Source organism: Cyclopterus lumpus, chromosome 8, assembly GCF_009769545.1.
Source record: "Cyclopterus lumpus isolate fCycLum1 chromosome 8, fCycLum1.pri, whole genome shotgun sequence".
NCBI classification, from domain to species: Eukaryota; Metazoa; Chordata; class Actinopteri; order Perciformes; family Cyclopteridae; genus Cyclopterus; species Cyclopterus lumpus.
In genome coordinates, this window is record NC_046973.1 from 7,104,427 (window position 1) to 7,129,775 (window position 25,349).

A 25,349-nucleotide genomic window follows, 5' to 3' on the forward strand; every position below is an offset into this window, starting at 1 on the left:
TTGTGACTCTCCATGCACTTTGAGGTAAATTATTTGATAGGAACACTGAAAATGACTTTTTTAATAATCGTCACAGGAGACAGACCTTTGAGGGTCATAGTCACAAGACTGTAGGTCTCCGCGTCTTCACACCTCACACGTGATGGTCTGGTCACAGCAGTCCCAGTTCAGGAGCTCCTTTCTCTGAAACCACAGCTGGATCTCCCTTTGTGCCCCTTCCAGTGAATCACTGGCATGAACCACATTCCTTTAAATGACCAACACACATCCATATTTTACCTCCAACACAGAAAAAGCACATGCAATATCCAGAAGGTGGCAGTGTCATGAGGTTGTTGTTCAAACTTGAAACTTACTTTACACAAAATGAGATCAAATGACATTTTATACCTGCTGACATGAAAGCTGAAATCTCCTCTGACTGTGCCTGCCTGGGCCTCCGCTGGGTTAGTATGTCCCACCATTGTACGTGACGTCTGGACTACCTTGTGCCCTTCCCACACCTAAATGAAAATAAAAGAACTCACATAAGCAAACACAAAAACAGAACATTCAAGACATGGAGAAATTGGTAGCATATGTACACCTGAAATACAGTGTATTTTGATATATATGAAATTCTAAAATTTTAAAAACACACCTTTCATGTTTGTCTACCTATCGCAAACATTTTTTTTTTTTTTAAATACAGGAGTATCGCAGCAGTATAGAGATGCCCTCACCATGGCAACCACAGGCCCTGAGGTCATGTAATGCAGCAGCCTGGGGTAGAAGGGCTTAGTCCTCAGTTCACAGTAGTGCTGAGACAGCAGATCATCAGACACCTTCCCAACAGAGACAGTTAGAAATTAAACGGAGAACACACCACAATAACATAACCACACACATTTATTTCAAACTTCTTTACCTGCAACATTTTCAGTCCGACCAGCTTGAAGCCTCGCTGCTCAAACCGTTGCATTATCTGTCCTACAAGACGACGTTGAACTCCATCTGGCTTTACAGCAATAAGAGTCCGCTCCCTTATGTCTGGAATAGCTGGTGGGACATAAACCTTAGTGTAAAAACACTACATATACATATTGGCAATACAATATACTTAAAGGACTAAGGCCAAATCTAGAAAAATATAAATTTTAAGTATTGATGCATTAATGTGTAAGCATTAATATAATTTCAGATATACACTTTATATGCCGTTGGGTATAGCTTCATCTGAAACAATGTATCAGCTTTTAGTTGCTTTTTATTTTGTATTAACAATCTGATTGTGCAACTTAAAGCAAACAAATACATAGTGGAGTAAAAAAAGTACAAGCCTACAAGGTAGAGGACAAATATTTACTCAAAGTCTCCAACATGCAGGGGGACATCCAACACAAACAAAAACATACTCGAACACACACATCGTTTTGCAAACAGATGTACCCTCTGAGAGCAGAATGAAATGGGCACATTAGATATTGTCATATTTAGATACTTTAATTGTTGCGCACAAGAACAGCAGCTGCAACAGGAGCCAATGAATGACTGCATGCAATCAATTATACGCGTGACCCGCCACGAGGAGGAACTCAATGCACATCTAACCTAAACACGTTTTCTCTTGAGTCTATGTGCCACAGGAGGAACATACACAAACACGCAATACAAAAAGTATGACGCAGAATACGTACACCGCAGGTCACCGTTTCACCAGCATATTTTGTCCCCCTGACCCTCTAGTCGAAGTTCATGACCCCGTGAGTTTGGTAAGCAGCTGTTGTCGCACATTCCCCCGTTTGACGCAAATAAAGTGTTAATGTCTAACATCAAATATTTAAATCTGTAAGCATGTCATCGTTACATGCTCAAAACTGAGATACTTAGATTAATCGGTACATTTAAAAATTAAGACAAAGTGAGTGTCAAAGTGTAGTTTAGTGCTTTAAGAAAAAGAAAAAGTGGCACAATGTGAGTTTGTAAGTGAAGAGAAGAACTGTACAGACGTCCTGACTGACAGTTGATATACATTTAGTCAATTACTTGATTTTCTCCTGTGCCCGGCAGCTCCGTCTCCAGCCGGCAGCGCAGTGATCCCAGCTGACAGCAGACTTTTGGTGTTTCCTTGATTCCCGGAATAAAACTGTTGTAGAATTCTCTTAAAAACGCACCGCTGCAACAGGACCATGGTTTGACGTGCGTTGTGTCAGCCTCTCGAGATAGAAGTTAACCCGTCTCAATCAAACTCACGAGTCATCCCCCTGTCTGCCAACCCCTCCGATTCAATCACTCCATTGATGCCAGATGTTTGCCTGCTAGTTCTGCACAAATACAAACATAGTCCAGCACTGACCAATAATTCTTACATTTTTCACGTGAACTGATTGTGCACTTTAGTTTTTCAACTAGAGCTTTGAGAACCTGATTAAAGTTCCACATGATATTCAAACTTAAGCTTAATATTAAAATCACATTTTCATGAAGTCGGTGGACTTGCAAGAAACCAAAACAAAAGGTATAAATTTGATGTGCAAGAGGCATTAAGAACCTCTTATTTTCAGCTCCAAAACTAATGGATCCTACATTTCCCACAATGCAACTCAAAATGTTAATTTAAACACTCAAAGCTCCACTCGTTTGTAAAGCAGGTGTTTGGGTTATTGTCTCAGCACTGACAGCTACAGAAGACAAAACATTTAAAAAAGGGAAAAAAGGCTTACATTTTGGGTTAATTTGATGCATTGAAAGTCTGGAATGTTCCAACAGCACTACATGTAAGCCGAACACCCTTCAATGGTCAATGGACCTGCATTTGGATGGAGCCTTTCTACTCTTTCACAGTAGACACATATTCATACACTGACAACAGAGTGCAAGGTGTATCTGCATGGTGCCACCTTAACCATATGGGCGCAATTTGAGCTTGAGTATCTTCCACGAGGACTGGAAGAGCCAGTGAACCCAATCTTCTGATTGGTGGACAGCCTGCTCAATCTCTTTTGCCAATGATGACTTTCAATATATTCTCCATGAAAGACATAACTAGTAAATAATTAGCAGAAATATGAGATTGAGCCCAAAACCGTCTCTTATCACATTCGGTAATTCCAGCTTTCAAATCAATTAGTTCTGTTCACCTGTAGGTTGTGCTGTCACACAAACCTGCAGCCTGGTTCTTAAATATATTAGTATTTTCGGTAATTTATCACGACACACTTTAAACCTGTTGTTGATGCTTCATATAAATCTGATCTGTATTATAGATTACTTCTGTAAAGACTCAAACCAACCATCTTATTATCGGTGCATGCGTTCTAAAAGATCCAGGAAAAAAAAGTAGATATAGTAGCATATAAGTTAAAGGGGATTTAAAAAAAAAGAAGCCATTGACAAGTGTAAAGCGAAACAGTGGAAACTTATAGAAATGTCTGAAATCTCTTTATACAACCATTATTCTTTCAAGCAATACTGTGACAATACTGCAAAAGTGGGGCACATACATGAATTAATGAATACCTGAATTTTACTAAAAAAGCACTTTATTAATCAAGCAAGTTCTCTTTATCAGAATGGAATGATATGAAAGATCTTAAGTTGAGAATCTGTCTCCGTTGGAGATGAAAAAATTGAAGGCAAAATGAATAAAAGCAGACATTTTAAAAACTCAAAATGAGTTGAAAGTGCTCAGTCCCAGCCCAGCTTTGGTGCCGACACGTGGGAAAGAAGGCCTGGCTCAGACAGCTCCGGGTCTGGGCAAAAGCCAACTGCAGACCAGGTTTCATTTCTTGCCAAAAATATCATTGGCAACACATTAAGAGGACGCTGCTTTTATATTTATTTTAAAAAAATGCACCAACATTCTACAGTAGAGATCAAAGAAATACATCAGCAGCATCCTCAACCTCCAATTTCTTGACAATACGATGCGTGTTGTTCCTTCCTATTGCTTTGAAAAGGTGGAGCAACGCTGGATTGGAGAAAGAGTGTTGGGCAAAGTGGTCAGCACAGGCAGTCCTTGAAGATCAGAGCTGAAGTATGGAGTGGTTCAAGCAGTCATTGTGCTATAGCTTGATGGTGCCAGTCGGCAGGCTACTATTACACAGTCTGTAGTAGCGAAGGTCATTCACCAGTCGCTGCATGCTTTGAGTGAACGAAGGCAAGTCCTTGAGAAAGAAGAGAAAAGTTGAACAGGAATATTAATTTACAGACGATGTTTAGAGTGCAAAGAACAATAAATTAACATTCAACACACGTCACCCATCGGTTTGTGCACTACCGTTTTGAAGCCAAGAGTTCGGCATTTTGTTCGTCGCCATCTTGGTTTTTTGCAACCAGAAGTGACATGAGAGGGTTGAGCCAAGTTTACTCTAAATGTGACCATAATTTACAAAATGATCATCATGCTGTATTTAAGAAGACTTGAAACTAGCGATTGAGAAAATAAAAATCAGGTTTACTGAGGGAATAAATCCAGAGAGAAGTAGAGTCATTTTCTCAATCTTAAGTCTCCCGATGGCTTTACCTTTCAGACCCAGATGTTGCTGGTATGTCACTAACAACTAATGATTACGCAGACCTATCCAACAATCAGGAGGTTAATAGACTCGCACACCCAAATAAGTGTTTGTTTGACCCCTGTTTCGATTAGATTAGATTTTTATTTTTTAATAGAACCAACAGCTTACTGCATACACATTGAAGCTGTGATTTCAGTATAATTCAGTGAAGAAAAAAACAAACAATGTTAATGAAAAAAAAAATTCTTACCCGTTCAAGCTTGAAGTTTCGTGCTAGAACAGCTCGTTGGCTTGAGTCCACACCCTGGCAGCCATTGAGGAACTCAGGCATGAAGGCCGAGTAGAAGGCATCAAAGTCGACAGAAGCCATGTTGTAAATAGCGAGAGTGATTTCCTCCTGAAGAAGGTCGTGACTTTTGTGAAGAAGGACCTGCAGCAGCACGTTGATGAAGTGGAAGAGCATCGAGGTCCGGAAAAGCTTCTACAGGGCAATAAAGTAATGGCAATGACGTGTATACATTGGTTATAAGCACTCACTGTTATTCTCAATTAATAAAAGTGTGTGGATACAGATCTTTATCGAAATAGTTGATTAAATCCTTTCATCACAGACACATTATGCAAGAGTTTGGTTTAATTATTTTCATGGATTCTGAGATTTGGTGCAAGGCAGACAAGGGACAATCTAAAGACTCGTACAGGGGAATGAGTTCAATTCAGAATTTGAACGTGAGTGAACAACTCCGTTCCATGACATGCTTCACCTCTAAAAACAAAGATACTGACATAAAAGCTCAACTTACTCTGTGATACAACTTGTGCTTGCTGTTGAGTGACTCCAAATAACAGATATTCTGCTTGAAGATGTGGATGTCAGGCTGCAGGAAAGACTGTCCAAAAGCCTGTTAAAGACATTTCAGCAAAAGTCAGGAAATGAAGAGGATACATTTAGCAATAACTTTTCTGTGAGACGTCAAACAACGATCAAAGCTTAGATTTTCTTGTTCTATTAAAAAGGTATGATGATTATTACAACACATGCATGCATGCATGCATACACACACACGCACACACACACACACACACACACACACACCTGCATGGCAGCTGTGAACTGGGCCTCATTTTCCATGGTATCTTCAGCAGCTCCTCTTTGGACACTTGTTAAGACTGACGTTTTAAAGAAGTACCTCCAGTTTTGGTGAAGTATTTGGTATAGCAACTCAAACATCTCTGCCTTGACATCTGGGGAAGACCGCTATCAACAACAAGGGAATAAATGTTATCCAGGATATTTGATAAAGGCTAAAAAACTAATACATTGAGAAATTACATCATAATAAAATACATTTCTTCTACTGAACAATTATTAATTTGTTAAACTAGGATTTTGTAGCATATCCAATCGACTGTAATAAGTGACACCACATACCACTCCAGAATGAATCTTTATGCAACTGACCTCTGCCACAACCGGGTAAACCTGCTCCATGCACAAGGAGAGGATGCTGGGAAGGAAGGGCTTAAAAGCTTGACCGGGCTCTTGCACCACCACCTGCAGGATCTTCAGGAACTTCTGTACCACTCTACATCCTGCACTGCCCTCTTGCAAAATACTGGCTGCCAGCTGTTCCCTGGAGCACAAACAAGGGACATTACATGAATTAGTGTTAATGATGATAGCAGCATTTTCAGGGTTTTGCCCATGCCATTTAAACCTTTATTCATCTAGACTGGGTGGAATACTACCTGGTGAACATGCTGAGGAAAGTGTGAATGATCTGTCCTGTGAAGGAAACACCCATCTGGACTCGTAAAGCCTGAAATAGCGTCAAGAAGAAGGCCAACATCTCATCTGTCACATCTGGGAAAGAGAAGTGACAATTAAAAAGCTGGCCAGTCAACCTCTTGTGACCAAGTTTGTTGAAGTCTCCAGGATAAAAAAAAAGAAAGAAAAAGATTTCTACTAAGTATTATTAATTTGATTTAGTCAAAACAGCTATCAATTATTTATATGCAAATAGAGTATGGATTTTTGTACTGAACATAGGACATCCTAAGTGATATAGAAATATTTTATTTTACGTAATCAATAGGACTTCATTTTTAAGTCAACGTTCACATTCATGTGCATTGCTATTGGCTGTACTGATAAAAGCCAGGTCTATAGTCAGGGAATAAAAAGACAAACATTAAAGAATTAATCTAATGTTAGCACATCGCTGTTTCATTAGATTTAGGTTCCTATACTTTAAAGCTACAGTTGGTAACTTTAATAAAAATACCATTGTAATATTTGCTAAAACTGTCATTATATCCCGACAGTAGGACATGAGATGGATAATCGGTGAAAATATCAAACTCCTCTGTCTCTTTAGAGACCTAAAGGCATTTGCAAAATGTCAACGTGCCCAAAGAAAAACGACCCTTAAATGCCCTGTAAATCACTGCTTGTGAAGTTGCTACAGCTACATTATGGCAGTCACTTAAATCGAGACATGTTAATATAAAATGGTGTGGATCTGTTCTTTAGTTACTAGAATACTGAGTAATATCTCTTCCCATGTTTGCCCATGTAAAGTGTACAAAGGGATAGGCCTCAGACCCCTCTGACAAGACAAGTAACTTCAGAAAAGTGAAGGAAGGGGTGGGATACTCTTCATACTGTGATGATACATAACACAAACTGTAGATGGATAACCACACTGGGGATGAAAGACACTAACCTGGCTGCTGAATAAACACTGGGAAGAGGCTGAGGGACACTTGGACCGACTCCTGAAGACTCTGGTAACAGATCTGACGTGATTTGGTGGATTCCCCAGATATGCTGTCCACTATATCTCGAAGCACAGGCAGGGTCTGTTGCATCACTGCTTTCACTGGGGGAGAAACAAGATGGCCAGAGAACTCTTTAGAGCAGGTCAAAAGAACGGCAGGGTGAGAAAAAGGCTGTCAGTACAAATATAAAAAAAACAGAGCAAGAATAAAAAAAATACTGACTGTTATCCAGATCGGGTTGCCGGGGAGTAACGTTCACTGTCCCTCTTATTCCCTTATATTCTCGAGTGAGTGCTGCCAACAGGCTGGCATGGTTGCTGGAGCGTGTTTGCCACTGCTGCTCACTCTCTGGTAAATTCGGCCACGGGAGTAGCAGCATGTTGGACAAAGCCCGACACACTAACATGTGTTCCTGTATACACACAAACATACACAGAGTAATTGCTTAAATTCTACTTCTATTAAGGACAGTTTAAGAACTTCCAACTTTGAGGGAAAATAATTTGAATTCAAAGTTGCAATACTGAATAAATTCATTAAATAACATATCATAAGCAAAACAAAAAGCAACAAACATTTACCTCTTGGGGAAGTCTGTGTGTTTGATTTTCTGTAGTAATGAGGTTGAAGATGTTCCGAACAGCTGGCAAAGTGACCAAAAACACAGGCCGCACTGTAGAGGTTATGGAAACCATCAGATGGCATGCTGAGAGCATCAACTTTTCAGGTACCTGGAAATAAAGACAAACCATTTGATTACACTCTCCATGTCGTTTCTCTTTTCACTAACTTAGCCACATCTTCCTTCCTTAATTTTCAAAACTATTTGCTTACATTATTAACATCACACAGTAGATGGAACAAATGATAAATAATCTATCATACTAATTACTCCGCTATGTACAAGATGTGAATGAATGAAATTGCACCATTTTACAATAACATTCAAGCAAAAGGAATATTAAGCCAAAGTACCAGATCAAAAACATATTTATACACAATAAGAAGCTCCTGTGAACATGGGATAAAGGTTTTAAGTGTTGGTTAATATTTCCCATATCATGGGAAATATCCTCCTTGATGAACGACTCAACATGAAACCAACCATTTTGTTTTACATCAAGTATCCACAAACTGCACTTAGTTTTATTTGAATACAAATCTATTTTTAATGTCTTTAGTTATCCAAATAAGAGATTCTACATTAATGATATTGAAGCATTGGTATTAGGCAAGCTACCTTTGTTGTGATGAGTGGACTACTGGCATCTATTGTAGATGTGATGAGGTTCACAAACTGGCTCTGGTTTTGACTGTGGACTTCACTGTAGAACTGTGCAAGCCAATGAGAGTAGGCTTGCAAAGCAGAAAGGGCCTGTGCATGCCTGTAACACACACACACGCACACAATGATGACACAATGATCTCAATCAAACGTCCTTGCTTCTTTTTTTTCATTGAGCTTAACCTAATTTGTTCCAAATTTGCATTTCCAAAATTACTTGCGATGTGTTCAGTATATGGTTGTATTAATTATGTTTGTAATACATTTCTAATAAGCCCTGAAGCATAACATTACAATCACATAAAGATTGGTCTGGAGTCAGTCACAGAAATACAATTGTTCTGTAGCTTGATTTTGTAAAACAGTAGCTCTCACTGCAATGAACAGGAGTAACTCCATTCACCTATTATTTTGTCAGTTACGCTGCAAAGAGCATTTGATAACAGAACTGTGTTGTCTTATTTGTAATTAAAAAAAACGTTCTCATATACAAATAGTGTGACATCCATGTTGGGGTTGGGTTTGGCTCTAAACATGTAATACTCACACGTCAATGAGGTCTGGCTTGAGCACAGAAGGCACAGCGGTCTCTAGGTCATAAAGGCTGGTCCGAGAGCCGTAGCAAGTCACTTCGACCAACCTTGAAAAAGAAACATGTGAAAAAATGTGAATATTTTTGATGATAGTAAATTGGATATCTTTGATTAAAACACTTGAACATTTGAAGATGTCATTTTGTGCTTAGGGGTACATTTTTCACAATTTTCTGACATTTTATAGACCAAACACAATCAATTAATTGTGAAAATAATCAACGGATTCATCGACAATCAAAATATTTATTCATCGCAGCCTTAGATTGTGTATGATAAGAAACGCATTTAAATATAAACACAACAATCACTTATTAATGTTTCGGATGAGTATGAGAGCACAGACCTCTCCACCACTGCCAGGGCGTCATTGAAACGTGCAGCAAAAACCTCCCCGATGAAATGCTCAGCCAAGCGCCCGACAGCTTGAAGTAGAGAGCTGAGGTCCCTGAGAGAACAATGAAGTCGACGGCAATCATTCTCTGCTGAGATATTAAGCCTCCGACCTGAAAGAAGAACAACGTGACAGATCAATGAAAACATTTTACTATATTTATTTATTTTAATGCGACTGCATCTAAAAATAATTACAAAAAAGACTCACTTGTGCCAGTGGTGACAATAAACTGCTGCAAACCCAGGTATACGTCGAGATTATCTTGGAGGACTGGAAACTTGAGAGAGATTAGAGGAATAAGGATGAGGCTGCTTCTGATGAATCCAAATAATAATAATAATAATAATAATAATAAAATCAAGCGCCATGTGAAAATGTTTTTGTATATTCTTTCATTGGTTTTTAGTTGTTACTGTATACATACAAACATCTAACATGTACAATATGAAATTGAAAGACAAAGAAACAAAAATAAAAACAGTTTTAAGCTCAGAACCCAAGACATAATGTATTTGGAGAAACTGGTTCCAGACAACAACTCATGGAATAATATTGAACAGAACTACATTTTTACTTTTATGATTCACTGTTATAGGAGCTTTGTGTGTTTGCGACGGCACGCTGGAGAGCAAACAGTGAAAGTTATTTTGAAACGCGGGATGCAAGCAAATATGAATTGAAGCAAGAATTTTCTTTAGATTAAAAACACGTTATGAAATGATTACATTGATCTTTTTTCAATACATTTTTAACTGAAGGCTGAAACGGCGACACAAACCGCGGTGGGGGAAGTGCTTGCTGTATGTGTGTGATTTTTTAATAACTAATTTACAGAACAAGATTATAGATTATGCATTTCTAAGGGCATCGAGACAAATGATTAACAGAGACACGATACCGATAGGGCAGGTCACCTATCACCTGTTAACACACACAACGCAGATTAATACATGTTAAATGTTGAACATGACCCCGTCCACAGTAGTACATTGCTTTGTTCCTGTGCTCGTACTCCTGTCGGCCCTTCAAACTGGGGGTGCTGATCGCAATCTACATTAGGTAAAATACTGTCTAGGGATAAGTACTACCTTAAAAAAATCTGAACAGTGTGGTGTTCTAAGGTTGTAGGCATTCATGCAGACACCAAACATATTAAGAACCCAGCAAATAATGTTCCAAGGTCAGAAAAGTAAATCCACTTCTGCACCAGCTGGAATTCAAAGATGATACTACTTGAATGAAGACCACTTAAAGATGCCTAAACACCTTACGAACTGTCAAAGTGACACCAAAACTCAAACTCCTCTTTAATGGAACCAGCTTCCACTTTCAGTCCGGGAGGCAGACAGTCACCTCATTTAAGAATAGACTTAAGACTTTCCTGTTTGATAGTGCCCCCACTCCTCTCTACCTCCTTCTGTTTCATGGATTGGAGTTCCATTCATACATTGTCATATTCATGTAATGTGTTTATGTAACTCTGTAATGCTGTTCCTATGTTGCTCTCCTGAAGGTTTCTTCCCTTTTTTCCCTGTGAAAGGTTATTTTTGGAGAGTTTTTCCTGCTCTGATGTGAGGTCCTGAGACAGGGATGTCGTATGTGTACAGATTGTAAAGCCCTCTGAGGCAAATTTGTAATATTGGGCTATAGAAAATAAACTGAATTGAAATTGAAAAAACTGGTCTCTTACCAAAGTAGAGAATGCATGGGATGGGAGCAGCTCCATCACTTTGGCAACCACCTCCAGACTCTGACGCAGGTACCTTTGCCACTCGGTCTGTTGCTATAGTTAACAAACAATAAAGAACAATTTCATCTTAAAGAGGTTAATTTGTTAATAATATGATCATCTTTTATTATTGAGCTATTTTAGAGATACACAGGTCATACATAAAAAGAAAAAATGTGCAACAGACACACATATGAAAATTGTTCTTACGTCATCATCCAGAGTCTCATCATCCAACTCTTCTAACTGGGCCTGATTGTATCTGAACTGAATGCGATTCAGAACTTCCCTTAACAGAAGACCTAAGGCATCTTTGTACCTGTCCAACCACACATAAATATATTAAAACAAACACATTTAAAACAAAAGCAACAACAAATTAATAACATCAGGCATTTTTATACAATGATTGCATATGCGCGACTTACCTATTTAGAACAATTTCCCTGTCAGCGAGTCTGCCTTTGATTTTGGTTGTTAGAAAATCCAAAAAGACGCTCCATATATCCAAACAGGCAAAGTAGCCTTCATGGGTAGGCTGTTGAACCAAAGAGAAGCAGGTATTGTAATCTGTCAAAACAATTTTTCAAGAAACCTATAGAAATCCACTACTGCATTAGCAACTGCTTGACACAATTATCATTACCTGGTTGAAGGTGTACTTGAAAAGCAGGCCGAGAAACTCTACAATTGGAAATTGAGGACTGGACTCAATTCGCCTCAAGTGAACACTGACAAACAGGCGCAGAAAATCGGTGAACTTTTCCAAGTAACTGCAAGATGAAAGAGAAAACATTAAAGTCAGGTAACCTTCCTAGAGTATATGTGGGTTGATAATATCATTTCTTAAAATCAAGGCTAGGTGCCCACATAGTCCGCAAATTACTCTGGCCCCAATTTCCATACTGAGAACAGACAGTGACAATGCAGCTTGTGTGTCTGCACACACGGCAAGACTGCTCATGAAAACACCAAGCTTGTTTAAAAATGATTGAGATGTCACAGCTGAGGTGAGGTAATGAAATAAAGCTTGATGACTTATGTCTGGGATCGCCTGTATGTGTGTAATATAAATATGAATAAATATTCCAGAGAATGATCACAATAAAATTCAAATTCAAAATATAAATAAATAAATATAGTTAACTGAAAACCAGACCAAAAGAAACACTAAATATAGAAAGACAGAACAAATAAGAATGACCCACATGACTGAGATAAATGGCTGTTTAGAGCCTTTGTAGAGAGCAGTGATGAAACCAAAAGGCATTTTTAAGAGATGCACTAAGAAATAACACAGTGTAAAATTAGCTTTGAGTACAACAAAAGTCAGTATGACCAATTGCAGACCTCATGGTGACATTGCCATGATAGAATAAACTCTAGTCTGCAATGCCTTGTGTATGAATACATATTAAACTAATGAACTGAGCCTTACCTCTCATCAAGTTCTTGCAGGCGGCTCTTGACTGTATGAGCGTTATTCTCTCGCGTCAGTCTCTGCAGGAGAAAGAAGGTCTGCTGGAACATGCGCAACAGGTACTCTTCAAAATCCATTGGAACACAGTTCTTTGACACAAGCTCGTTGACACAGGTCATGGCATATACACCAAGCCGGGCACGATCCACCTTGTTGCCCTCACTCTGCTGTCCGTTTCGCCCCCCTCCATTCGATGCTGGTGGCATTGTCCCAGGATTAAGCTGACCATTAGAGCAGGAGTTTGAGGAGATGAAGGATCCTGGCTTGGCCTTTGTCCGAAGATCACAACCAAAACGTGCAAAATGAAAAATGGATGCCAGCAGGGTGGGTGTGATGCTTGTAGACAGAGGGATCCAGCTGAACAGGTGAGCCAAACACTCCAAAACAAGACAACAGAGCTGCTGACTCTCATTGTCCAATGCTGCCATGGGCTGGCAAAGCAGCTTTGAGTACTGACTGCCCTGAAACAAACTGCCCAGCAATTCCACTGATGGATTGAAGAGACAAAAAGAGGTCAGGTTAACACACAACAAACCTCTCTATAAAATGCAGTCATCAAAGTTAGACCATACAAATAAGCAAAACTATTCAATGATTATCACAACATTACAAGCAAGTCTTTGCAGTTTTAACTTACTAAAGGACAATTTACTCACCACTTTCCCCTGAGGTGGGCGAGGGAGGAGGGGTGGCTGCTATGACACTGTGTTTGTCCCAATAGGTCTCCAGAATACCTGAAAAACAAGACGTGGCCAGAACCCAATTATCTACATGTAAGGGAAAGTTATCAACCAAAACAGTCGGAAAATTGGCAGTAGTTCTGCACAGTCAATACAATTGACCTACCAGCAACTACAAATAGGGGAATATGAATATATATATATATATAAATAAATAAATAAATCACTTTTGCACAAAGCATTAAAAAGGTTGTTCTCACCAGTTAACAGTCCAAGCACTGTCGGTACCTGCCCTAGCAGAAGTTTACGCAACTCATCTTTCCTGGCGACACTTAAGTCTTCTCGAGGACACGCAAGTTCTTCCGATGTGGTTTTCAACATCATCAACCCCAATGAAGCCAGAGCTGGGGACTGGATCAACTGTGGTTTACAAGAGATTAACAGACAATAGCTCCATCAATAAAGATTACTGAATTGTGCCCACTAGGAGAAACATTTGTATTTTATTTTAAAATACTTTACATGCCACTAAATAAACATTTTAAAATTGCATTAAGCATTTACAATACATTGCGACCATATATACACTAGACATGTAAAATCAGCTGTGATTTTCGCAAAGGAAGAGGGACCTCAAATGTTGAGGTCAATCTTTTTTAATTGAAACAATGTAATCCATTGGATTTAAATTTTATAAATCAAAGAAATTGATTATGTCTAAGGGGTGAATAAAAAGAAAGTAATCCTTAAAAACTTTGAATAAATTTGACAGAAGTGCAAACAGGTAAAGGGAGAGGGACACATATTAAGAGCATCTTCCCATTAACAGAAACCAATTTTTTCAGTCCAACAGAAGCTATGATTTAGTTAAGTATTTAAGAACATATCACGAAGCACCTATTTACTGATGATTGATATGTACACTAAACCTTTAAATAGCAGAAATGACATCAGTAGGGCTTACCTGAAGGGTGTTTGTAAAGAAATCATGGTAAAACATTGGCCAGTCTTGGCGACCAATGTCCACAATAACTTTGCACAGTTTGTTTCGGATGAAATAGGGCACCGATTTGTGCTGAGCAAGTAGGAGTTTGGGCAGACAGCTGCGAATCTCCATCTTGTCTTGTGAAGCAACACCGATCCACATCTTGTTCACCAGATTCTGGAGGTAAAAGGGAACAATCAGCGGTCAAAGCTGTGTCTGAAAGAGACTCCAAGTTTATCCAGACAATATTTTGTGCCAGTTCTCAGCTAACTTGTTTTGCAGAATTAAAGAAATGAGGTAACAAAAACAGCGTAAAACAAATTCTGTTCTCAGACCCTTTGAAACAATACCTTTCTTTGTGTACTTTCTTATTTTCAAAGTATACAAGACTCAAGACGGCTCTAGGCAGTGCTAAGAACTAAAAATATGAATCTCCTACCGCAAGGACTTACTTCAAATACTGTTAGGCTGTACATCATTACATATTCATTCCGAGTATTGGAGAGAAAGAACAAGCACTGGCGCCATGCTCCAGTCTGCTGTGCAAAGTTATTCAGCAGCTCTTCTGCAGAAAAAAGGAAGTAGGCATGACAGAGGTACATGACATTGAAGTTGTTCACTTACAGACAGACTGAAAGTGATGCGCCACAACACAGGAAGTGTATAAAAAGTGACGCAATAAATACTTTTAAAAGAAAGTAAATAACTTCAGGTCACATCAAACACTCTACAATGACGACGGAACCTATGTTACAGTATATATACAGGACTTGGTCAGGCAAATATGTGTCAACTGCCAAAAGAACAAGGTTTTACCAGGCCACACTTACCTATTTCTCTCTTTCGCTCATTGGTTGTGCAGCTGTGAAAGAACTCCGTCATAAGGCTCTCCAGTGCACGCAGTGATGCCTCCTCTGAAGCCTATCAGATAACAAAAAAGGTTGAGTACAAAACACACATTTAGACCATTTATTTGACAATATGGAAAATCAAAAACTTCAAATGCCATATTTTTTGTCATAATCATCTAGCCATTAGCATCACACAATTCCCACTGACCACTATCTGTCAGTATGGCAGACACATTTCGGTCGTGTGCTTGTCATGCAGTACAGATGCCCGACTAAGAACCAATAATAAGCCAGTAAAAACACTATACGTATCACTGATTGTTGTGTATGTACTGGCATCGTTTCATGAAAAACAAAGCATTTACACAGATTGGCTCTTTTTAAGTTCACAACTACGACCTGACTTGACCATATAGATTAGTTCAGCATTGAGGATTGTACGCTAATTGCATACAGGTATTTGTCACACAGGTCAAATATAGTAGTAATTTAAACAATTGCATTAGCGTTATGTCAAAACCATGCGTAGGCTGGTGGGAGAAGTAGGCCCTGCCTAGCGTAAACAAGATAGCATATTGAGATGTTAAAGAGCAGCTCCTGTGGCAGGCAGGTCTGAATTCCTCAAATAAGCCACAACTTGCCGAGGCTCAACACTACTCGCAGCAAATGTTCTGTTTTGCAAGATGGGCGTCTAGTACTGTGAAATGGCTTAACGAGCTGTCACATCCCGTGAAATAACGTTACCTGGCCTCTCATAAACCGTTATATTTCACGGAGGACATAAATGCATACAAGCAAACACTTGTAACGACACGTAAAGACATTTGAACCCATTATAACCATAACTTTTGATATTCCTGTTCAAATATATGAATCAAGCCCTTATGCACCCACATTAGCTGTTAGCAAGAAAGACAGGACGACAACGTGAATAACTAGCGTAGTTAAATAACACGTTAAAAAAAAATGATACTCACCATGTTTAGTTGCCCGAGATGCTTTCTTCACTTGTTCTCGGATTAATCACAGTAATACGACAACATGAGCGCTCCGGCTCGTCAGTTCTGCAGCTAACGTTAGCTAAGGTGTTGCTGGCTAACGTAACCACAGAGGGGGCTCATCGTGGTCTGCCCTCCTGCTCGGGTCGACACGCAACACACCACCAAGCTAGCTTTTCGTTGACTTCACCTCCAATAACAACGTTTAACACAGAGTTAATTTAACTTACACCTCGCTCGAATAAAACGCGTTTTCGCCAAAGTTACTGAGTTCGGGTTAAGACTGTATCATTGCGTGTTGGTCAGTTATCTGCATTATTGTTGTTGCGATTCCATCTCCTGTTTAGTTAAAACGCGGACCATCTAAAGGTTAGCTAACACCGGCTCCAGCTCGGGAGAAACGTGCAACGTTAATTAGCTTTCTACGTCAAGCGGTCCGGAGCGAAGTTCCCCAGCTGCTAACGTTGCAGCGGATGGCTAACTCGCTACTAGCTCATCTAGAAGGATGAAGACACACTTCTGTTAGCTAGCTAGCTGTCAAACAGACATTATTCTATAATTGTCAAGACAACTCGCCTTTACCGTTTGTATTTTCACAACGGGTGTATATGCACACTTAAGTTATACATCTGACACGTGATTAAAAAAAATACACAAAATATAAAACACTGTGCGCGCTTGTTCCTGTTATTCTGCTCCTCAATGCTTAGGGCGGCTCGAGGATACAGCTAGCTCGCTGGTTGCAGGGTTCGATTCGCAACTTCCTCTTTTGCTGCAAAAAAATTAACCAAACCAATCAGCTCGTGTCAAATCAGTCACAATAATAAAAGCACGATCTCCGGTTACAATCTTTTCAAAATGACGCATTTTTTTCGGGACAAATATTAACAAAGTAAAATACATTTTAAAAAGTAAAATTGTGAAATTTATTACATATTTTCGTTTATAGATTTTTATCTTAAAAGCATATACAAAAAGCTCATCTAATATCGTGTTTCTGCTAGACAACGTGGAAACCTTTATTCCCTCAAAACTAATATATTATTTACAGGACCGTCCAAATATTATTACAAAATTTGATGAAATCTACAATCTACACCTCTGGGAACATTGATATTCCTCTCCCCGTATCGCCTTTTTTATTATACATAACATATAGATTAATGATGATATTCTGGAAGGACGTGGATCGTGAAATGAATGCATCATTTTGTTTAAATGATTTATAGTACACAACATATTAGAATGATGACATGTTTTAGTCACAGTAAACAAATATTGAATGTCAGCCAAAGTGGAATTTCTCCCAAATGCTACACACATGAATTCACCTTTAGTAAACCAGCTGCATCATAGAATCAAAAATGTGCTCTGAAGTTGTCTAATTATAAATAGGCCTGTTAACGAATCATTAAGTAATAGAAGTAATACTACTACTAATAATGACTAAAACCAATAAACACTTAAGACTTTAAATAATCTTCAATTGTGGGGCATATACTGAACACAGCAGAACCAATACAGGTGATACACCATTTGCAAGCTTGCCTATGACCCAGGCAGGTCATAGGCAGGTCATTCTTAAAAAGATCTACAGTGTTCTTGAGGCGAACCCTTTCTCGGGAGATTCTGGTTCAAACAGGGTTCAAACTTTGCTGATAACAAATTAAAGAATCCAACTGAAAGTCAAGTTAGGGTAAATGTCCAACATTTTCCAGGAAGGGGTATTTACATATTATAAGGAGTAAGTTATTGACTTATTGTTAGAGGGAATTCAATTAAATTAAATTTTTCAATTCAGTTTATTTTGTATAGCCCAATATCACAAATTACAAATTTGCCTCAGAGGGCTTCACAATCTGTACACATACGACGGGAAACATATCAGGAACATCCATGTCGCTTCAAGTGGATCCTTTCTTCTTGGTTATTTCATTGTTGAGGTTGCTATTTGTGGGGATGTCATTTTTCTTGAAGGTGTGCGGTCTTTGTGCTTTCATGCTATATGCCCAGGCTCTGTCCACACCATGTCCCTCAATCCTGTAGGGTGTCCAGTCAGGGAAGGGAAAACGACCAGCTACCACCAAGGCATCATCAGGAAGCTCAGTCTGCAACTTCTGCTGGAGTAATGAAAGCTATAAACACAAGAGCACAATATAAAATTACTGTAATACGTCAACAGAAATGTACTGAAATTGATCCATAATAATGAATCTGAACCATGTGCTGAAAGATTATTCTTAGAGATATGTTTCTGGTATGAGGAATCTTAAAAGAATTATAGCTTTTATTAAGCTAAATTTCTGCATCATTTTCTTGTTTGTGTGCTACATTGAGATGGTCTTTATTTTAGTTTATATTGTTTAATTATATTACTCACCACACTAGGAGCCAAAAATACTGTGATATTCTTGCATCCTGTCAAGTCGACCTGTGATGAAATACAAAGTAAGTGGTAAATATGCCATTATATTTACAATTCATCTTTAAAAAACACAAACACAACGATAACATGCAAAAAAGAACCAGTTCTTTTCTGTACTTTGGAATGGAATAATAAAGTTTAACCTTAAGGGCAACCTAGATCACTAGTGCATTATTCACAAAGAAGTTTGGTCCATTCACATCCATATCTGCTAGTAAAAAATGTAGATTGAAAGAGTCTGACTGTGTTGTTCTTGCTAACTTTTTCTTCTCGAAGTGGAGAAATTTCCAATCCAACTATCAAGTTGTTGCAAATAGTGTGACTAATGCCATAATACAAGTGATACATGTCCCACCTTCCACAGATCCTCCCGTCGGTACGACACTTCCTCATGATGACCTGCTCTCCAGGCATGAAAGCGGGCCATGCGAACAAGCCAAGGGTTGAGCTCATAACCAACAGCAGGAGTAAAACCCTGCCGATGTGCTTCCAAGACCTTGATGGTTAAAAATGACCACAGTCAAAAAATATTGCTCACCAGTGCAATAAAAAGGAGCCAAAATAACTTGCATTTACTTACAATGCGGCCATCACCAGATCCCAAATCCACAAAGCCCCCCTTTCGACCTCTAAACAACGTCATTACACAATTTACTTGAGCTTTGCTGGCAGGAATGTACGGCACCTGAAATACACTTTTTTAAATCTTCAGATAAAAACAATTGCTGTACAGAATGTACAAGAAGAGTTACATAGTTATTCAAAGAGTTATTCAATTCAATTCAGTTTATTTTGTATAACCCAATATCACAAATTACAAATTTGCCTCAGAGGGCTTTACAATCTGTACACATACGACATCCCTGTCCCAGGACCTCACATCAGGAAAAACTCCCCAAAAATAACCTTTCACAGGGAAAAAAGGGAAGAAACCTTCAGGAGAGCAACAGAGGAGGATCCCTCTCCCCGGATGGACAGATGCAATAGATGTCATGTGTACAGAATGAACATCAATACAGAGTTACATGAACATCAAGATGTAGACCATACCTGTAGCCTCAAGGGCACTTTTCGGAAGCCCGGCTGGAGGATTCCCACCCACATGGCATATACAGTAAGCCCAGTGCCAGCAGCTATCTGAGCCACACCCCATCCTCCAAGGTGCTTTGTCTTGAACTCAGCTAAGGCCTCATCTGGTGCATCATCATCCATTCCTGCATGAAATGTGTAGTTTGGGGTTTAAGTTAAAATGAAAATACTAAAACTTATAAGGAAAAGGTTATAGAATATTTATTATTTTCATTGTATACTCTGTAGCAAAGAGGCCTGGCGGTGAAAGAATAACTATATTTATTTATATTGGAGGTATATATATATCCTCATGTATATACTATATGCATTGTATAAATAAGATATAATCAATGCATACAGTAGTACGCATGAAGTGAAGTAAATACAGCAATTTAGTGGACTGGCTCTGTGATTGCAGGTTATACCTTGAATTATTACGACATAATATCCCGTTACTTTTTGCCTCACTAGGTTGTTTTTTCTTGTTTGTTTACAATCCTCTCCTACACCCACAACAGGAAGTTTCTCCAACACATGTAGATGCAAAACAAAAAAGTTTGTGTAAATTCATCGGATGGATTTAGACTACTACTTAGTAAATCAGCTGTTTAGACATACACCTGTATAAACAATAACAATAAACTACACGTTGTATTATTAACCATTCGGTTGAACCATTTTAATCCAGCGTGGACATGCAATGTAACGCACTCTTCTACTACTGTTTTTATGCGATATCCGTCACAGATATCACGGGCGGGTTGCGTGCAGCAGGTTGAGGTCACAAGCATGCAGTTATTTTGTATCGAGCCGTTGCGACACATTTATTAGCGACAAAACGCTGCCGTAGCAACACAAAAACGCAACAAATGTGTTGACATTAAAATAATTAACAAAGAATATCTCATTGACCTGAAGCAGTGCCTGCGGACCATAGCTATATGAAGGGAACTGTGAAGACGGACCGGTCCGTCTGTGAAATATTCCGTACATCCAAGAGCCTTCTTACATTGGTTCCGCACACATTTCCTAAGGTAACGATATAAAACTTGTGTAACTCAACTCAGAATTTCTAAAATCATTATATTTGCTGTTTGTCATTTTTATCAGTAGCAGTGTATTACTTTGCTGTCTGGTACCTGTAACGCCTTAAATGTCTTCTGCGTGTTCTATATACAGTGTATAGTTAATTTGATACTATGCTTTAATTCCCTCGTTAAATTAAAAAAAAGTTGTTCCATAAGATCACAATAGCTTTATTTGAAATATAACATTACAATATATATATATATGTAAAAATAACCTATAAACCTCAAGTTGTACAAAGAAAAGGGAATGTCAGTATCTAAATGGCGTCTTGACAGCACAAGAGGAGGTGTCAGTCAGTTGCTCTCTGCATCGTCACTGATGACCCCCTGCAGGTTGGTCCAGTCGGTGGCTCTCCTCCGCCCTCGGTGTGTATTGCTTTCCTCGTCACTGTCAGAGCCAGAGTTCAGAGAGCGCAGGTATGTAGAGGTCGGAGCGTTATGTTGTTCCTGCCATGCTGAGGTTGCTCTGCGTTTCGGTCGACCTGAAAGAGGTTTTCCACATTGTATTAAAAAACACAAACACACACACACACAGGAAACCAGTTAACGTCTACACTTCATCTCCGTGCAAACTATGTTAACATTCAGAGTGCGTACACGTCACATTAAAAATGTTACCATCATTTCCCCACCAATATCCTATAATTGCAAAGCACAATGCATTTATACTTTGTTTATCTAGAACTCAAATTGATTCAGATGTCAAATCTAGTCTTTCCTGTACCAATTATAAATGTGCACATGATTCGAAGTCGCTTTGGATAAAAGCGTCAGCTAAATGACATGTAATGTAATGCACAATAAATCAGCCGAAAAATGTAATTTACACTAATTGAGGGGAACATACAGCAAAATTATACACTTTCCTTCGCCAGTGAATCATTGTAAGAAACTGTGCTTGGCTACTTAAACTAAATAATGACTCTTACTGCAGACAACTGGAAAATCACATTGGTAATTGGTGTCAACACTCAAAAAGACACAAATAGTTACCTTCTGTGGCAATGATGTTACTGACATCGAGCTCAGCTAGTTCCTGAGATTCCTCTCTTTTCATTCTGACTTTTTTGCATTTCATTATAGATGGCTGACCTGTGAGACACACACACACATACACTTTAACCAATGATTCCCCGAGTTAAACAAATTGTGTACATTCTAGAACAAACTACAGAGGTATGTGCTCGGTAAACATATTGGCAGCCTGAAGAGTTTTAGCATTTTGTGTACGTATTGTGTGAAGTTGGCCTTCTGGTGACAACAGAACATAAGGATTCCCCAAATATCACCTTTATTCTTTCACCACTTAGGATCAACTGGAAACATGTAGGAACTATGCCCAGAATGCGTGGTCTGTTGAAAGGTGAATGTATTCCTACTAACCATGGACACCAAGACCTTCAAGCTCCTTCTTCAGGGCAGCCACCTGGGAGCGGACAGAGCGACAGCCGTCCAGGAGCTTCTTGTAATTCAGCCTCACACCACAAAGAGAAATGTACCGCTTGAGCCTCACAACAGCTTTGTCGTCATCCTGCAGAACGAATCAGAGGAGAGAAAGGTTGTGGAAAAGATACATTAACCCTGACTCTACGATTACCTACACAAATGTCCCTTTTTTTCTAGGAATGATCTTATACTTTGTTTCTTGACTTAAAAGGACTTTAGAGGCACCTTTACTCAATATAAAGAGTCAGGAAAAAGGGTTGGACAGACCTTATTAAATGTTTACAAAGCTTGACAACATCACTCATCAGCTCACCTTTTGACTCTTGGCGGTCTTTTCTTTTTCCTCCTCTTTTTTTGTGGCTTTCTTCTTTTTATCATCTTGTGTTTTTTCTTTTCTGCCATGCTGTTCATCCTCCAATGAGGGGAGTGACGATGAATCAGAGTCTAAGTCGTTATTTTTTACCTTTTCTTCTGCATAACAACAAAAACTCATATCAGGTCAAACAAAAGCGTGAATTTAATAAACATTTAAGTACTGGATAAGCAAACATAAAGTTGTAGTCACCATTTTCACTGTCGTCTGAGGAGTCATTGCCGTTGATTTTCTCACTCTTTTCTGACTTGCCATCCGTGTCAGTTTCATTCTCTTCATTGCTCTGAGGTGTTTTCTCTCCTTGACTTGTATTGCTGCTTCTTTTCCCTCCATTCTTTGTAGCATTAGCTTTCTTCATCACTTTTGGATTGTCTTCACAGAGACTCTTCTCTTTCTCCTTGTTTTCTTCCGATTTATTAATTTCCTCATCTGTTGAGTCTTTACTACTAATCTGTTGTTTACCTTTTGCATTTGTCTTTCGCAGTGATTGTTTCACCTCTTGCTCTGCATCCTCATATTCAGAATTATTTCCCTCTTCTTCACTCTCACTTCCTGTTTTGCAGTTGTCTTTTTCCACCGATTCTGTCATTAACCGCACAAGAAAAGACAATGGTTTACAATGGAGCAACTCACTAAAGTTAGAAACACAGCCTCACGGCAGTGTGCTTCTGACAAGTCATGCTGCAGTTTAAACCCATGTCTGTTGTAGTTTCTTAATTATTTCATCATAGACATTTATGAGAAATTATCCTAATTAGCATATTTCTTCTAGTAATGGCAAAAACATGTTTTGTTGGGTCTCAGTAACCTTTGACCACGAAATTCATATTAACTCAACAACCCTGAGATATTGCAAATGTCAAATATTTGTTGATTCTGGCTTCTCACATATGAGGGTTTCTATATATTTTTCTTTTTCATTTCACAGTAAACTGGATCCCTATGTTTTGGACAATTGTTGGAAAAAAGAAGATCCCCAATGGTTGATGGGTTCTTTTTCAGACCAAACAATTAAAGAAAATGATCTGCAGATCCTACTGTTGATGACGACCCATGACATTTTTTTATTAAGTAATTTTAAAGTAGAACATGCTTATTAAAGCAACAAAACGCATTAAAAAGACCACAAAAACCTACCTGATGACGAGTTTAACTGACGACGTGATTTCTTTGCTGTTGATTCATCATCATCCCCACTAATCACTTCGTCCCTTTCCTTTTCTCTCTTCCTTTTGTTTTGGGGCCTCTTGCTGGTCTCCAACTCACTTCCATTCTCGTCACTGTCCTAGCAGGAAAAACAAATCGTACATAGTGACAATAATAACTACAGAACTAGAAAGTATCCACCTGCAGAAAGCTAAACACTTAAAGAAACAAGCTGTATAGGAAGAATTCAGATACCTGCATTTTAATCAGTTCCTCTTTAACAACCAGTTTCATGATGTTTCTGGCTTCTGGACCTAAAGTTTCACATCGCACATGTGCCAAGTATCGCTTTTTTAAAATCCCTAAGGTCAGCGTGCTGCAATAAGAAATTAGAAAATGACATGTTGTGAGAGATAGGAGGGTATATAAAGCAACAGGCAATCAATTAAGAGTCTTTGTGTTTTTTAACACAGACCAGGATGAGACTGACAACTTACATATCCACACAATACTAATTTTAAATCAGATTAAGACAATAAACGACAATTCACAACAGGTGCCAGGTGTGCGTATTGAGTTGTCTTTATGAGAAAAATGGCGCAATAAATTTATAGCGACTGCAGTGTTGCAATGCGCGTGTGCATGTCGACCATAGTCTGGAGACCAAAGTTAGCAACTGTCAACAAACACGCAAACAATCGAAGCGCACAGACCGGTGAACTATACCTGAGATTCGGCTCACCGCGGAGTTGACCACACACGAACTTGCGGATAGCCGTTGCCTCTTCCTCTGACACCATCATTACTAGCTATGGTTTGTTTTTGGCGGCAGTGGAGACTGCAGCAAGTTACCGGAAGTGACATCAGACCAGACCAGAGCAACGTCCTGTCAAAATAAAAGATATAAACTCACCTCCACCCAGGTACAGCGTTTTTCCTCAAGGGTTATCTTTATTTAGTCATTTCTTTATCAAATATCAACCTACATTCTCAAAATTGTATAGCACCAAAGAACATTTCCACAATTATTACATTTTCTGAACAGATTTTGAATTTAGTGTGCCATAATATTATTGTACATATGTCTATCAATATCCATCCATCCATCCATTATCACCCGCTTATCCGGGGTCGGGTCGCGGTGGCAGCAGGTTCAGCAGGCCGACCCAGGCTTCCCTCTCACCCGCAACACTTTCCAGCTCATTCTGGGGGATCCCGAGGCGTTCCAAGGCCAGCCGGGAGATATAATCCCTCCAGCGTGTCCTCGGTCTTCCCCGGGGCCTCCTGCCAGTTGGACGTGCCCGGAAAAACTCTAATGGGAGGCGTCCAGGAGGCATCCTGACTAGATGCCCGAACCACCTCAGCTGACTCCTTTCGACACGAAGGAGCAGCGACTCGACTCCAAGCTCCCCCCTGATGTCCGAGCTCCTTACCCTATCTCTAAGGCTGAGCCCGGCCACCCTACGGAGGAAGGTCATTTCGGCCGCTTGTAACCGAGATCTCGTTCTTTCGGTCACGACCC

At 39.2% G+C, this 25,349-nt stretch overlaps 4 protein-coding genes across 6 annotated transcripts; all 4 read right to left on the reverse strand.

Annotated features, from left to right (window-relative positions):
- Window positions 1-126: 126 nt before the first annotated feature.
- Window positions 127-2,277, reverse strand: nme4 (NME/NM23 nucleoside diphosphate kinase 4). Its single transcript, XM_034540040.1, has 5 exons — window positions 2,026-2,277; window positions 908-1,038; window positions 723-824; window positions 391-503; window positions 127-247 (listed from the first exon to the last, which is right to left on the reverse strand). The coding sequence occupies exons 1-5, from the start codon at window positions 2,168-2,170 to the stop codon at window positions 127-129; spliced, it is 612 nt and encodes a 203-aa protein (XP_034395931.1). The 5' UTR covers window positions 2,171-2,277.
- Window positions 2,278-3,403: 1,126 nt separating this feature from the next.
- Window positions 3,404-17,076, reverse strand: xpo6 (exportin 6). The gene is made up of 24 exons (XM_034540039.1): window positions 16,258-17,076; window positions 15,260-15,350; window positions 14,882-14,994; window positions 14,409-14,606; window positions 13,705-13,864; window positions 13,421-13,498; window positions 12,723-13,251; window positions 11,931-12,057; window positions 11,713-11,822; window positions 11,495-11,603; window positions 11,246-11,338; window positions 9,763-9,832; window positions 9,505-9,664; window positions 9,113-9,205; window positions 8,521-8,665; window positions 7,862-8,011; window positions 7,503-7,692; window positions 7,226-7,381; window positions 6,249-6,363; window positions 5,962-6,133; window positions 5,596-5,757; window positions 5,303-5,401; window positions 4,750-4,980; window positions 3,404-4,145 (listed from the first exon to the last, which is right to left on the reverse strand). The coding sequence occupies exons 1-24, from the start codon at window positions 16,258-16,260 to the stop codon at window positions 4,044-4,046; spliced, it is 3,456 nt and encodes a 1,151-aa protein (XP_034395930.1). The 5' UTR covers window positions 16,261-17,076; the 3' UTR covers window positions 3,404-4,043.
- Window positions 17,077-18,061: 985 nt separating this feature from the next.
- On the reverse strand, window positions 18,062-20,893 carry antkmt (adenine nucleotide translocase lysine methyltransferase). 2 transcript variants are annotated; one of them, XM_034540139.1, is made up of 6 exons: window positions 20,687-20,893; window positions 19,754-19,917; window positions 19,284-19,388; window positions 19,059-19,199; window positions 18,659-18,709; window positions 18,062-18,395 (listed from the first exon to the last, which is right to left on the reverse strand). In XM_034540139.1, exons 2-6 carry the CDS (start codon window positions 19,913-19,915, stop codon window positions 18,183-18,185), a joined length of 672 nt encoding a protein of 223 aa, XP_034396030.1. In that variant the 5' UTR covers window positions 19,916-19,917; window positions 20,687-20,893; the 3' UTR covers window positions 18,062-18,182. The 2 variants fall into 2 exon arrangements, with proteins under 2 accessions (XP_034396030.1, XP_034396029.1); XM_034540138.1 differs by having other exon boundaries at window positions 18,062-18,413.
- Window positions 20,894-21,014: 121 nt separating this feature from the next.
- hirip3 (HIRA interacting protein 3) lies at window positions 21,015-24,669 on the reverse strand. Of its 2 annotated transcripts, XM_034540135.1 has the most exons (8): window positions 24,554-24,669; window positions 24,083-24,203; window positions 23,819-23,966; window positions 22,874-23,263; window positions 22,622-22,779; window positions 22,246-22,393; window positions 21,856-21,954; window positions 21,015-21,344 (listed from the first exon to the last, which is right to left on the reverse strand). In XM_034540135.1, exons 1-8 carry the CDS (start codon window positions 24,628-24,630, stop codon window positions 21,157-21,159), a joined length of 1,329 nt encoding a protein of 442 aa, XP_034396026.1. In that variant the 5' UTR covers window positions 24,631-24,669; the 3' UTR covers window positions 21,015-21,156. The 2 variants fall into 2 exon arrangements, with proteins under 2 accessions (XP_034396026.1, XP_034396027.1); XM_034540136.1 differs by lacking the exon at window positions 24,083-24,203 and having other exon boundaries at window positions 23,819-23,961; window positions 24,554-24,666.
- Between the last annotated feature and the right edge of the window lie 680 nt (window positions 24,670-25,349).